Source organism: Calonectris borealis, chromosome 3 (genome assembly GCF_964195595.1).
Source record: "Calonectris borealis chromosome 3, bCalBor7.hap1.2, whole genome shotgun sequence".
Classification (NCBI taxonomy): Eukaryota; Metazoa; Chordata; class Aves; order Procellariiformes; family Procellariidae; genus Calonectris; species Calonectris borealis.
In genome coordinates, this window is record NC_134314.1 from 76654103 (window position 1) to 76667128 (window position 13026).

The window sequence follows — 13026 nt, forward strand, 5'->3', positions numbered from 1 at the left end:
ATCTGCTTTCTGCCAAGCCTGAACGCAAACTAACACATCAGAGAGCACTGCCAAATTACACAAGCTAAGTCCTCATAACCCACAGCAAAGATTTAGCCAACAAAGACACAGAGACTGAAGAAAACTAGCCAAGCAGCCAGCTTCAGTTCCAGCTCATCTAAGAAGCACTTTTACTCATGTATCACATGTATAATGTTAAACAGCTAGATGAAACATACAGAAACTGATGAGAAAATCCTTCTAAGCCCACCCAGCATGCTCTGTGTTTCCAGAGCACCTTCCAAGGTGCTATTCCTGTACCTTTTGACATTATGTCACCACACAAAGGCAAATTAAAACTCCACACTGCAATAACCCCAGGTGTACATCAACAACTGTGTCTCTCTTACTACACACAAGTAATCCCTCTACAGCAGTATATAAAGGATGGTGGCTGTTTGTGCTCTAGCGCTGAACTGCCGAGGTGTATAGAAAGGCATTCAACACCTTTTAAGAGTCACAGAGCATAGGCAAATCCCTGTGAGAGAGATCAGAACTAGAAACCAAGAATTATCCCTTTGCTAGACTGCCTCCTGCCTGGAAGTTATTTAATCATTATCCAAGCACAGAGCTTAGATTCGATTGCTTAGCGCTACTTAAATCAATGACAATAAAAAAAAAAAAGTTTTGTTTCAGAGAATGAGAGATACAGCATATACATCTTCACTGGGAAACCGCTTCTTAAGCAATAGTTTCTGTAGGCCCTCGTGAGGCTGCTTAAGGTACCATTTCCTTAACTGAATCCCTCTCTTGCCATCACCAGCTCACAAGAACTAGGATTTTCCAGATTACCGAAAAGAGAAAAAATTCAAAGGCTTTTCATTCCCAGACTAGGAAGTGCCAGGCAGGCTCAATACTAAAAACTGATGGTGATGCAAAAAGTAACACTGTCCTGTTACTGAAAGGTGACACCAATCCTCTTCCTGTAACACAGCCGATGGCCCCAGGGGCCACTTCTCTGACCAGGTACTTATCTGTGGCTTCCACTTCTACTGGGCCATGTCTGACCTAGCACCTTCAAAGGAATGGCAGAATCACAGGGAAATGGAAGGAGAAAATACTGGTATGAACTCAGCAATCTAAGGTGAGAGGGGAGCTTACGTAAAGAATACAGCTAATGTGTTTCAATACATTGTCACATGCATCTGTTACACTGCCATGAACCCCTGCATCTACCCCCCTCCAGCTCCTGCATTTAGAGGACCACAAAGTTTACTGTGGTCTATTTTTGCAATAACATCTGCAGGGCTCCATACCACAGAGGAAGAAAACAGACAAGACAGACTATTACATGGGAAATTCAAGACAGAATTCAATTCTTAGAGAATACTCTCCAGATACTGCCAGGAAGCTCATGAATCAAAGTTCTTGGGAGCAACCTGGCGACTATCACATATTGTCTATGCCCTTCATCCCTTCCAAGCACTACAGCACCTCGCACTCCACTTGTCAGTCGTCACTCACCCAAAAGTTTTCAGGATAGTCCCGGAGATTCAGCAACTTCTGCATGACTGTTTTCCGATCTTCCTCCCACTTACGCTTGCAGAAGACTATCTCTAGGAAATACCACATCCAGCCAATGATAGGCATGTAGGAGAGCTCCTTCTTTGCAAGCACTTTGGAACTCTGCAAGACAGAGTCAAAGAAAGTAAAACAGTTACACCACTTAGAGGTCTCTGTGGGTATGACACATGCACAGTTAGACACTAATAAATTGATACATATTGACCAGTTCCAGTTTTAACACCAGTGCAAAAGCAAAACAAAGAAAAAGAAGTTTTTCCTCATATGACAGAATAGTCAAATCTAATCTCAGATATCTGCATGAAAGACTACTTCCAGAATTAAATATATATATGTGCGTGTATGTGTGTCTATCCTACTCAAACCCTGCAATGCAAAACACAAGCCAAATTCCTTCAAACACTGAGGAATCCATGCAAAAGACCCAAACCACATAAAATTAAATTCTTAATTCAAGCAGACCCTGGGCAGTGGCAACTCAAGTTCCTTCAAAATATCTTGCAGCTATACTTTTCCCCAAAGCTGGGACATCTCACCATGACAGAAAAAGACTATTTTGAGTGAGAAGCAGAGTCACAGAGCCATTACTGCACAACAATATATTGATGCATACACATGGTTTACTAATGGAAGAAACCTTAAACAACACTCGAAACAACAACAGCAATAAAAATACTTCATTTGTGTTTAGGCTTGTTTACGGAAAGGCAGAAATACTTACACTACTGGATTTCTCTTCAAAGCATGCTTCTGGAGTAAAAAAAAAAAAGTACTGTTCCTGTCTCACAGGTGTGACAGACACTGAATTTGTCCAGACCCTTGAGAAGAAGTCTATGGTTTATCAAGCATTCAACAAGTTTCAAATCTCAAATCCTCCTACAGAATTTAACTCCATGATCATCTCAGACGGACACCCCTTTGGGCAGAACTGATTCCCCTTGTTCCTTTCCTGTCTTCCAAGCCAGGCCACTTTGTTATTTAATGAATAAAATGGCACGTGTGTGTGTGTGTATAGAAATTGTTGCTTCAGCATTTCCTGAAAAACAGTGACATTTCCTTAGAGAATAGATGGAGCAATTACAGTCCAGTTTCTATCTGTGATATCATTATAAGCTATCCCATGCAAGTGCTCTGCAGATGGGTTCCAGGACATCGCATTTGACTGGTAGGAATTATTTACTGGTGGAAATTACCATCAACAGAAATTATTTCCTTTTATTTTTTTGATCACTGTTGTTCATTTGGTTACTAGGGGAAGAGACTTGACCTAATTCTTTCTCTCAGCTCGTTTCTCTCATCTGCCCTCCTTCCTCGAGAAGGAAAATACCTTAAATAATTAAGCTATCTAAAAGCTCATAAGACTGGAAAGTAAATGCACATCACATAGCTTCACTAGCAACTGTTACACCGAAGTGGAGCAGAAGACGACATGAGACAATTCCATTTCTAAGAATGCAGGAACTATCTCTGTCAAATGATTTAACACTTCGTAATAAAGCGCTCCCTCTTGATCATTTGAGAACTTCAGTGATGGGCCCAGATCAGGACTCCAAACCCAGCTCTCCCACAAGGAGCAGCCATAGGATTCAACACACTTTTTGCCATTTCAATTTCAAGCCATGTTGCACGTTAGTCCCTATTGCATGGCAGCAGCAACGCTGAGCCCAGCCTCCCCTTCCAGCTCTCCAAACTGGCCACAGAGAAACAGGCTCTCCTCCCACCACTTTCCTTAGCTCTCTGGTTTTTTTCCCCACACTACTGTTCTTCCTTTTCTCAGTTACTCTTAATACAAATAATTTTCTTATTTCCAACATAAATGTAAATAGTTCTAGCATATATCTTTAAAAGCCTCCAAAGAACATTTTTTGTTGTAGGCCATGTACAGTATAGCTTCCATTCAAAGCACACAAACCAGTTCGCGTGCTCTTCCATTCCTCTCCACCGTACATGCCTGAGGAAGGCAGTTGAGCCAAGGCTTTGCCCCAAGAAACTCCAACAGATGCAAAGTGTTTCTAGCTGAGCAGCGAGGGCTAGAACCTTAGGGAACTACTGCCCGCCTCAGCCGCAGCCTAGTGCAAGCCACTACACAATGAGGTAAACAGCAACAGTGACACCCCCAAAAAATAGAAAAAAACCCATGCTCTTAAAGTTTATTTACAGTAAGTGTTCAGTATCATAAGACCTACCATAAACAAATATAAGTGTGCTCTGCATAGGATGTACAAGGCCTCCAGTGCACAGAGTCAGACGAGACAATCGAACAGTCCTCCCTCCCAGACTTTAAAACACAGGAATCCTAGTCCAAAAAGCAAGCTAAAGTAACTATGTCATCATAGCTATTTTCTAATGTTTTGCATATTTTAAAAAGCATATGAGTTAAACAAGGGGCAGGCGAGAAGTTGTTACTGTTGTTTTTTGCCCCAGTGAAACACAGAAATGACGTTGTAAGCTAAGGTGTCACGTAGCGCAGGTATAACCACAAAAGCAGAATAGATGTTTGACTTCTTCCCCAGGGCATGTTCTTACTCACTTTCTGTGCCGACGCATTTTTAAAATTTTAAAGCGCTCTTTTAGACATGTGAGTGTACGACTCCTTAGATGCACATAAAAAGAAACTAAATCACCCTATGCTGTTTTGTGCACCCCATCTATCCTAGGAGTAAAAGGAAGGCTAATGACACAGAACTAATTAGAGAAAGGAAACTCTTCAGTGTATTATACTGGCAAGACTGCTCTCCTGTGGGAGGAATACATTAGGCCTCCCCTCAGAAGCTACCATCTCTCTTACAATAGCTAGAGCTACATCTATTCGGTTTCAGTCGTCTACCCATGCACAGCTCCTGTGTAAATACCTGAGGGGAAAAACGCAGCTCTAGTTGACTTCGGCCACTAACTTTTCCTTTACCAAAGTGCTTTGGTAAATATGTGACAGTCACCTCTAACCTTCAAATTCAGCTTGTTCAACAGAATAAATTTAATTTAAAAGTACTGATTTATTCCATGTAAGCTGCTTTCCTGAAGGCAGTCAAATATTTTCAGTGCTCAGAACTGTGTAATTCTAACAGATGTTTGATGAAATTATCACTGGATGGGGACAACTTGTCTACAGTAATAGGATTTTAATCCAGGTTAATTTCTTTTGGCCAAATTTGTTCAGATGGAAATATCTTTTGTGAATGAACTAACATCTCATAAAAAAAAAAATTTTTTTACAAGCTCACTTTAGATGCATTTGCACAGCTATGCTGTCACAGAAAGAAAATCTTGATTTGTATGTTCAGCCTCAGTTATTCAACACCTCTTGTCCACAGAATGCAACAACCAGCATGAAATCAACCTGCAAGCTGAGGATGTCTAACAAAATTTGTTCCACAGTTTCAAAACAAATTCACTGTAGCTGCAAACCATTAGCAGCAGCAATTTGCCTCATAAGTTATTTGCTCTTCAGGCTGCCCTCAGCATTGACACACTTTTGATGACTCCGTTTGCTCTACTTTCGAAATATAGCACTCCTTCATACTATATTCTCTGGGACATCAAGATGGAAAGATATGTTTCTTTAGTCCCTCAAAGCTATGGTTCCAGAAATTTAGTTAGGCTCCTAATTTCTAATGCTTCATATGGAATAAAACTTGTGTATGTTGGAAAGGTAACACAGCAATATTTTAGAGGATGTATGCCCAAGCATATGCTAAGATGCTATGTTAAATACAAATAATAATTTACTTTTGGCTGCCTATATGAACAATTACATAACTTCTATTAATATATTAAAATGCACAAATTAACTACTGTGTTCACACACCTATCAGTTCCATACAATAACCTAGCAAAAGTCTCTTCTCTCACCTATATTTAAGGCCATGCTCAGTTTTTCCAACAGCAAGCTTCAACATAAACAACTTTTAAATAAAATTTGGGTTTCCTGTCATACGGAACAGATAGTTAGGGTTAAAAATTATTACATGTGCCTAGCAATTTTTTATGAGAAACTTAAAGCAAGATAGTTAACAACTAGTTTTTCATAAAGGTTTTCTGCCTTCTCTACCCTGCCAAGGAATAAGCAACTATGGCCTCTTTTGGATATGCACGTATATTGATGCCAATATAATGAGCCACTCAGAATAATGTTTATGTTTTGCCGAGGTAGAAAGACCACCAGCATTAATAACTTGAAACTCAAGACGCCAGAAGATGAACAGATAAACCAGCAGGTTTAGCTTTAAAGTGCAGGCAATTTTTGCTAATATAAATGCCTTCATCTCAGAAAAAGGGTTACTAAAATTACTAAAAAAACTATTTTATCACTGCTTGTTCAGATCAAGCAACAGCGCACAAGGGTACAGTGAATCCTGGCAGGAAACGTTCTAATGTGCTTTTGGTGTACGTCCTGAATAAAACCTCCCTCCTCAGAACATGCCTATGTCCCGATTTCAAGCTCTGGTGTCCAGTGGATCTGTTTTCAAAGGAATGCTTAGCACACACCTTGAAGAAACTAAATGTTACTAATGTGTTTCAATGCTGATACACTAGCTAGGCTGTCCACCACTGCGAAGCAGGTAAGTCCTAGGACTGGAATATCACAGGCAGGAAAAGGGAAGGGCACAGCAGAGTGCAGGGACCTGTCACCAAGACCACATCTCTATTTACACAACGGAGCAACACACCGGAGTCGGCATCTCCCCCAGTCATTGCACCGGCATGGGGCGGAAAAGCAGAGCATCCACAACACAACCATCACAGTCACCTGGCTCAGGATCATAATAACAGCCCTGCCTTTCATTAGGAAACACTGGCGTGGACAAAGCTCCGTCCTGTTGGGGCTATGCTGTTTCCAGCTCTACAGAAAGCCAAGTTGGCAGTGCAGCTCCTCCTTCCCTCGCAGCTTGCAGTGGCCACCTCTGTGTCAGGAGGAGTCAGGTCTCAGCCGTCCCCATGGACGTCCATGCTGCCCATGGCAGCACGATGCCGACTGGGCATCAAGCACCCCTATATTCCCTCCCTCCTCACACATCACTGAGGTCTGGCAGCACAAGGAGGCAGGTTATGTGTGGCTGATGGGTATCAAGGACTGAAAACAAAAGAGGAAGATCCCTTCACAAAAAAACACAAGTGGAATACACACACAAGTCATTAATAGTTTGGGCTGAACACAGGTTTCCCTGAAACCCTTGCCGACTTCCAGTTTTTGTGAAGTTTGCTTCCTTCTAATTTCCAACAACCACCAGAAATCTTCTAAAGTTTGGTGCTGCAAATAATTACACATCAGTAACTTCAGCTGCAGAGAGCCCAACTGCAGCTGCAAGACAATCTCAGTGGCTACAGTAACTTGCAAGAGTAAAAGTGAGCATAGAATTGCTTCTAGATTTGGTTTTCTCCTCCATTATAAATGAATAGATCTCTGGCTCTCACTCAGTACTGTCAACCCAGCACCTCCTAGCATTTTCAATGGGTGCTCCAAAAGTATCATATTAAAGGCAAAACTAAAAAGTAAAATAAGTATTAGAATTGCCATTCTTTTCTTTTTTTTCCCCCCTCCTCCACACACACACTTCTTCTATTCTTAGCATCTCCTTTGGTTATTTTTGCTTGATTTTCTTCCACAGTCATTTAAAAACCTTCATAAAAGCAGAGAACCTCATGCCACCAAAGTACAAGAACTGAGTCATTAGAAGAGGACTTGGGTTCACAAACCTAATAACAACATGCAAGAGACTACACCATGCCCACACCATGCCCTGCAAATAGCAAAAAACTAAAACCACATTGATAAAAAAACCCACCACATTGATAGAGCATTATAAGCCTGTTGGGACCGTAGCAATTTGGCTATAAGGAGAAAGTCAGTACTAGAGAAGAGAGACAAAAGAAGGAGCAGAACAATGCACAGATTGAATGTTGCAACTAAGACCAGGAGGGACAGTTTTCATATCATGATCAAAAACACAGAGGAAAAGGGAAAGACTTTTTTCTTTTGGGGCCAGAAGGGGCAAGAAAGGTTTAAGGAAGTTTAATTTTGGTTTTAAATGAGCAAAACCAAGCAAAAAAATACTGTTCTTATTGGCTTCATTTAATAAAAGTTCAAGCTGTAAAATACTGAGAGTTTGGACACATGCTTGGAACACCATTAAGATCATTGCCATTGCCTGCCAGGGCTGCAGGGTACAGCTGGGTGTCACAACAAAGCCATTCTGTCTGCCTGCTGCAGCCAAGCACAATCGGTCCCACTCCTTTGGCCGTAAGTTGTCTTCACAAACAGAAGTTTGCCCTCTTCTCCCTTCCCAGTCATCTCTCCTTTTTTCATTGGATTAGTTAAGGCAGGAGAGAGAGAAGGGGTGTCTGAAACATGCCAGCACAGGGCAGACAAGCAACAGAACAGATGCAGGAGGCAGGATGGCATGTGCAAGATTTCCTCAGCAGCAGTGAACACAAGATCAGCTTAGTAAGATGTTGGTAGATACCTAAAGTTTGCAAAGAAACTTCATGGGGTATAAAATTAAACAGCATTAAATATAAAACCCCATTGGCTCACAAAGTCCCTGAACCACAAAATGCTGGAGGCTGGGACACCACTTAGAAATCTCTCTGGACACTTGCCTTTTTCTTGTAACTCCTTTCCCAAACATCTGCTTTTAGCTGCTGTTCAAGACAAAGCAAGACCAGCCCTCAGCATAATGGTTCTTACACACAATTGGGCTGCCACACCAAACCCTGAAGCTTCGCACACTGCAAACTCGTGTAAGGCAGCACACAGTCAAACCAAGCTACACCCACCACGCCTACGCATTCATCCACTCCCGCGCTGCCCCAAGCCAAGTACCAGTATGCCAATACAGACAATCCATTCAGGAAAGTGATTGTGTGTCCTTTTTTTTTTTTTTTTCTTAAAACCTGGCTTAAGATGAACCTCGACAGGTTGCCCCAACAGGGAAATGCACTGCTTTGCTGTGTAAAGATATGTATGCAAATGAGAGCACATGGGAACTATTTCTTCCTGGAACAGTTTCTGGGAAGTAAAACCACAGTACATTACTCAAGACTGAAATATTTTAAAAAAATAAAAAAAATTAAAGATATACATCAGTTCCTAAAAGAATCCTAAGATTAGCAAAAATACAAACTGAGAAATAACTGTAAGCATCTAAATACAGAAAAAATTATTTTCAGTTAGTGCAGCACAGTCAATTGTCCAACAATTATGCTTTTATGTAGTGGTTTTCCTATGCATAGGGAACAGTATAAAAAAAATTAAAACATAATCCTGATTACCTTGGGAAACTACTAAAAAAAATTATTAAAGCTAATGAGATTCAATCCAACCACAGAGCACCAATGTTAAACAAGAGATTTTTGACCTTGCAGGCCCCTATTAGTTTGTACAGAAACAATCCTTTGATTTTCTACAACGGTGCTTTCTGAAGAAGCACCTGACCCTCTAAAACACAGCCTCATTTAGAGAACTCTAGCCATTAGGCTTACAAAATTAGATAGACTATACTAAAGCACCACTGTATAATGAGCACACAGGAGGGAGAATGTTTTTGACACGTACATCTGCCTGCCAGGAACAGGTTAACCTGCATCTCCTGCTGTCTCATGCTATCCTCCCACTCTCAAGTCCTTAGACATAACGGTAGAATTGTTCCTCAGTAATCAGGAACCAACAACCATTTCGGTAATATGCAGGGACTGTGATGCTTAGATTCATTTTCCTCCAGTTTTAAGGCCCCTTTTTATTTTTTTAAGCAGACTGTCATTATTAGTATGTGAAAGTGACCAAAGTGGTGCCTAAAATGTCAAGAAAATGCAAAGAGCCCAAAGGAAAGACCACAAAAAGTCATAAGTTCACACAACCCAAGGGCAGGACTTTTGACAGTAGCAAAACCAGAAGAGGATGCTGCAGAAGTTGGCCAAAATGAAGTATTAGCCTGCTTTCTTAGGAGGGAGGAACTCTTTTCTAAATCCCTAGTAGGTAGAGAACGTCGTCACCTCCACAGAATTAAGTCAAGCTGGCTTGAATTAATCATCCCCATGAGCTGACAGGGAAAACAAAAAACCAACCCTGAAAACAAATGCACGTGTACTCCTAGCCTAATGTAATAGCGTATTCAACTATGGATAACTCATTCCTCCCCCACCTCTTGCTAGCTATAATTTGAGATGGCAGCTCTTCGATTCTGAGAGACAAAGACTACACCATTCAAACTCTAGTTGTGGATTTGTAAGACTACACTGGAGAAAGCAAACAAATCCTACAATTTACTGGGAAAGAATCACAGAACAGCTCATCTTTCTGCAGCACAATGAACTGTAATAGTTACCTAGCAAGCACACAGAGTGAAACAACTGTAATGACCTCCACAAGTTAAAAAAAATCTCCTTCTTCAGCTTTAACTGCAATGGTTTTAAAATTTCTGTGAATGCTCAAGCAATCCTGCCTCAGTAAGTCTGCATACTTGCACTGCATTGCTTCAGGTTCACCTTTCTAAGTCTGGACAGTGGCTGAGTGAAATTTGAGCACAGATCTGTTACCTTTCAAAAACACAAAGAATTTGTTTTAGGTTTTTTCCGCATCCAAGATGAGGAAGCTTATTTTAAATGCTAATCAAAACTCACCCCCAAGACCCCAAATCTTTCACAAAAGTTCCAACCACAGAGAAAGTCGATTTCAAAGTTGTGATTAAGGATTACGATGGCATTCTCCTTCCCATACTTGTGGTAACTCTCTGGATCAGTGTAGAGGGTGCAATCGGTGCCTGACCACCATTCCAGCAACATCACCATCTCTGGAATAAAGAACAAAAAATACATGAATATACAAAGTATATGCAAAGCCACAAATTAGTAGATGTTGAAAAGCATCAGTAACCTCAACAGCGCATGGCAAAGAAAGGGCTGTAATGAAGTTGAAATGCTGAACATAAACCACACAGTCACACATCTTGGTACAGCAAGGTGGGGAGACAGGGGAAAGAAGGGAAATAAGGAGATTGCATGGAAAGAGGGATCAGAAATTTTCCACAGTGATATTGAGAAAAAGGAGTTTCATTTATTTGAAAACTGCAAACTCAATCCTACAAATTATTTTATCAAAATACATGTAAATTAGCATTTATGCTTTACAATAATACAACAAAATTACATGAAGAACAGAACAAGCTTGTAGAAGAAACAAACATACCTATTCCTGCCACATACAGGTCCTCATGCTCCTCTAAAAACTGCACAATTATAGACCAGAAAGCAGTTTGTACAAGACACCTGGAACCAGATCCGTTATGTGTACACCTTATGCATCACCCTGTTAACTGTCAGAAGTCAGTCATATGCCCTGCTACAACTGATGCAGTCTACATTTGACAGGGGTATATCAATCATCCAGAGCAAAGCCAATAGCTCAGACTGGATGAAGAACATCCATCCCCAGACCAAAGTCAAGGTGGGTGGCTGCCAAAGTGTGCAGAGCCAAGAATAGTTATTAATAGCATAACTATCTGCACATCCCTTGGTTGATGAACTGATGAAGCAAAAGGGGGAAGAGGCAGGAGGAAACAGGGAAATCACTGTTAAATACCTCAAAATCACTCTGGATTGGTACCCAGAGTTGTTTCCAAAACCTAAGTGTAAGAAATGATACAAGGATTGGTAGGACAGTGGGGGCTATTTAAAACACAGCTGTACTTACAAGCTGGAGAGCCGTTTCTCAGCAGTCTCCTAGTGACTATCATAAAGCTTTCACCTTCCTATTTGCTTATACCATTATCAAGCACAGGCAACAAGTAGGCTTTGTATTTTTTTTGCTTATAACTACAAGCCTGACCACAAGACTTGTGAATTAAACCTTTATTTAGCAAAGTCTCTCTGGTCTGGGGCATGGGAAGTTGAGGTGAGTCAATAAAGCCAACAAGCTTGGAGAACTCTATCTCCATAGAGATGGAAAAAGAAAATCTAAAAGCAGTGGCTCTTCTCAAGCAACCCATGTCCTGAGCCGAGGGGACAACGGGACTAATGAGAGCTGTCTGTCTGCAAGGCAGAAAAGAAGAGAGGTTAAGGGACACCTTTGCTTCCTGTCAAAGCTATCACAAAACTTCTGCACCAAAGCAAAAGTCTAACGTGAAGGGTTGTTCTTTGCTAAGTGAAACGGGTCCCCTTCTCAGGGCATATCTGTGCTATATGAATGTCTCTGCTGGAAGGATGAGACACCTGAGATGTTGTCCTGGTTTCAGGCAAGCTTGAAAGCACCACAAATCCTCATTCACCTCAGGGAAGACCAAAACCAGGCCAATCTTTCAAGCACTTCTGAAGTCCTTTCAATTTAGGTCCCCTACTGGCCTCAACTAGTGACCGAAAACAGAAAACAGCTAAGAACAGGTTGCCTACATTTTCAGTCATCATCAGCAAAATTAATTGCCTAAAGCTTTTGGATGACATTGTGCTGTACACTGGAGAACAGGCATTAGTGACATGAATGAATTTTATCTAACAGTGTTACAGCCAGGCTAATAGACAATCTCTATTCAAATAACATTACCTTAATATGATAAAACCATGTTTATGGTATGGACAAATGACTGACTTGTCAGTCCTCCTGCTTATTTCTAATCAGGGCAGGTAACTACTACCATGGCAGGAGTACATATTATTCAGTGCATGCTATTATGCATCAAAACAATAGTCAGAGATGCGGAGGGAGACCTAAACTGCCATATGTTAACCAAACAATGATTTCACTGGTTGGAAACTGATTTCCCAACGAAAGCCGAAGATGTTCACATCTCAGCAAGAGAGCTCTGGAGATACAGAAGCGTATACATGGCTGCGCTTCCAGACTTCCCCTGCTAAGCGCTGCTTTGTGACACACACTCACAATTTTCTACATCTTTCTAAGAGTATAGCTATTAGATTTGTATTGGAAATAAAAACTCTCCACTCCCCAAAACACAGCAAAATTGGATAGTAATTGGGAAAAAAACCCCCACACTGTAATTTGCAAACCTTCACAGAATCTACAGTCACATCCTGGGGCAGAACACAATCACAGAAAAGAAAGGATGTTAGTGACAGGATTAGTTTGTCTTTTGCTTAACTAGGAACCCAACTAAGAGAAGAAATGAACTGCCAGATGGGATTTTCTCTTTTTTAACCTCTAATGCCATTAAACCTATTGCCTAAAACAAACAAGTAGAAATGATGACTGTGAGGCCCTCTTGAAGAAAAAGACAACTTTAACTGAGAAAAAAACAACTTCAAAGCCATCCCACTTCAAGTGTGAATTTTTTGTCTTTTCCTAAGGAATTTGAACAAAACTAATAATACATCACAAATCTCACTATACAGGTGTGCCACGCGCATAGAGCTCTTCAGTTACATACTTTCAGTCTCAAATACATTCCAAAAAAGCATAGACAAAAATATTTCTATATGTGGTTTGATCCTTCAGGCTTCACACAAGCAAGATTTTTA

The 13026-nt window shown here is 40.8% G+C and overlaps 1 protein-coding gene across 1 annotated transcript in view; it reads right to left on the bottom strand.

Moving 5' to 3' along the window:
* Positions 1 to 13026, bottom strand: part of AGPAT4 (1-acylglycerol-3-phosphate O-acyltransferase 4) — a 79898-nt gene that overhangs the window by 25297 nt on the left and 41575 nt on the right. The window contains exons 3-4 of the mRNA XM_075146288.1: positions 10180 to 10349; positions 1504 to 1665 (exon numbers count right to left, since the gene is read on the bottom strand). Coding sequence (XP_075002389.1) covers positions 1504 to 1665; positions 10180 to 10349 — 332 coding nt within the window. The remainder of the gene's footprint in view (positions 1 to 1503; positions 1666 to 10179; positions 10350 to 13026) is intronic.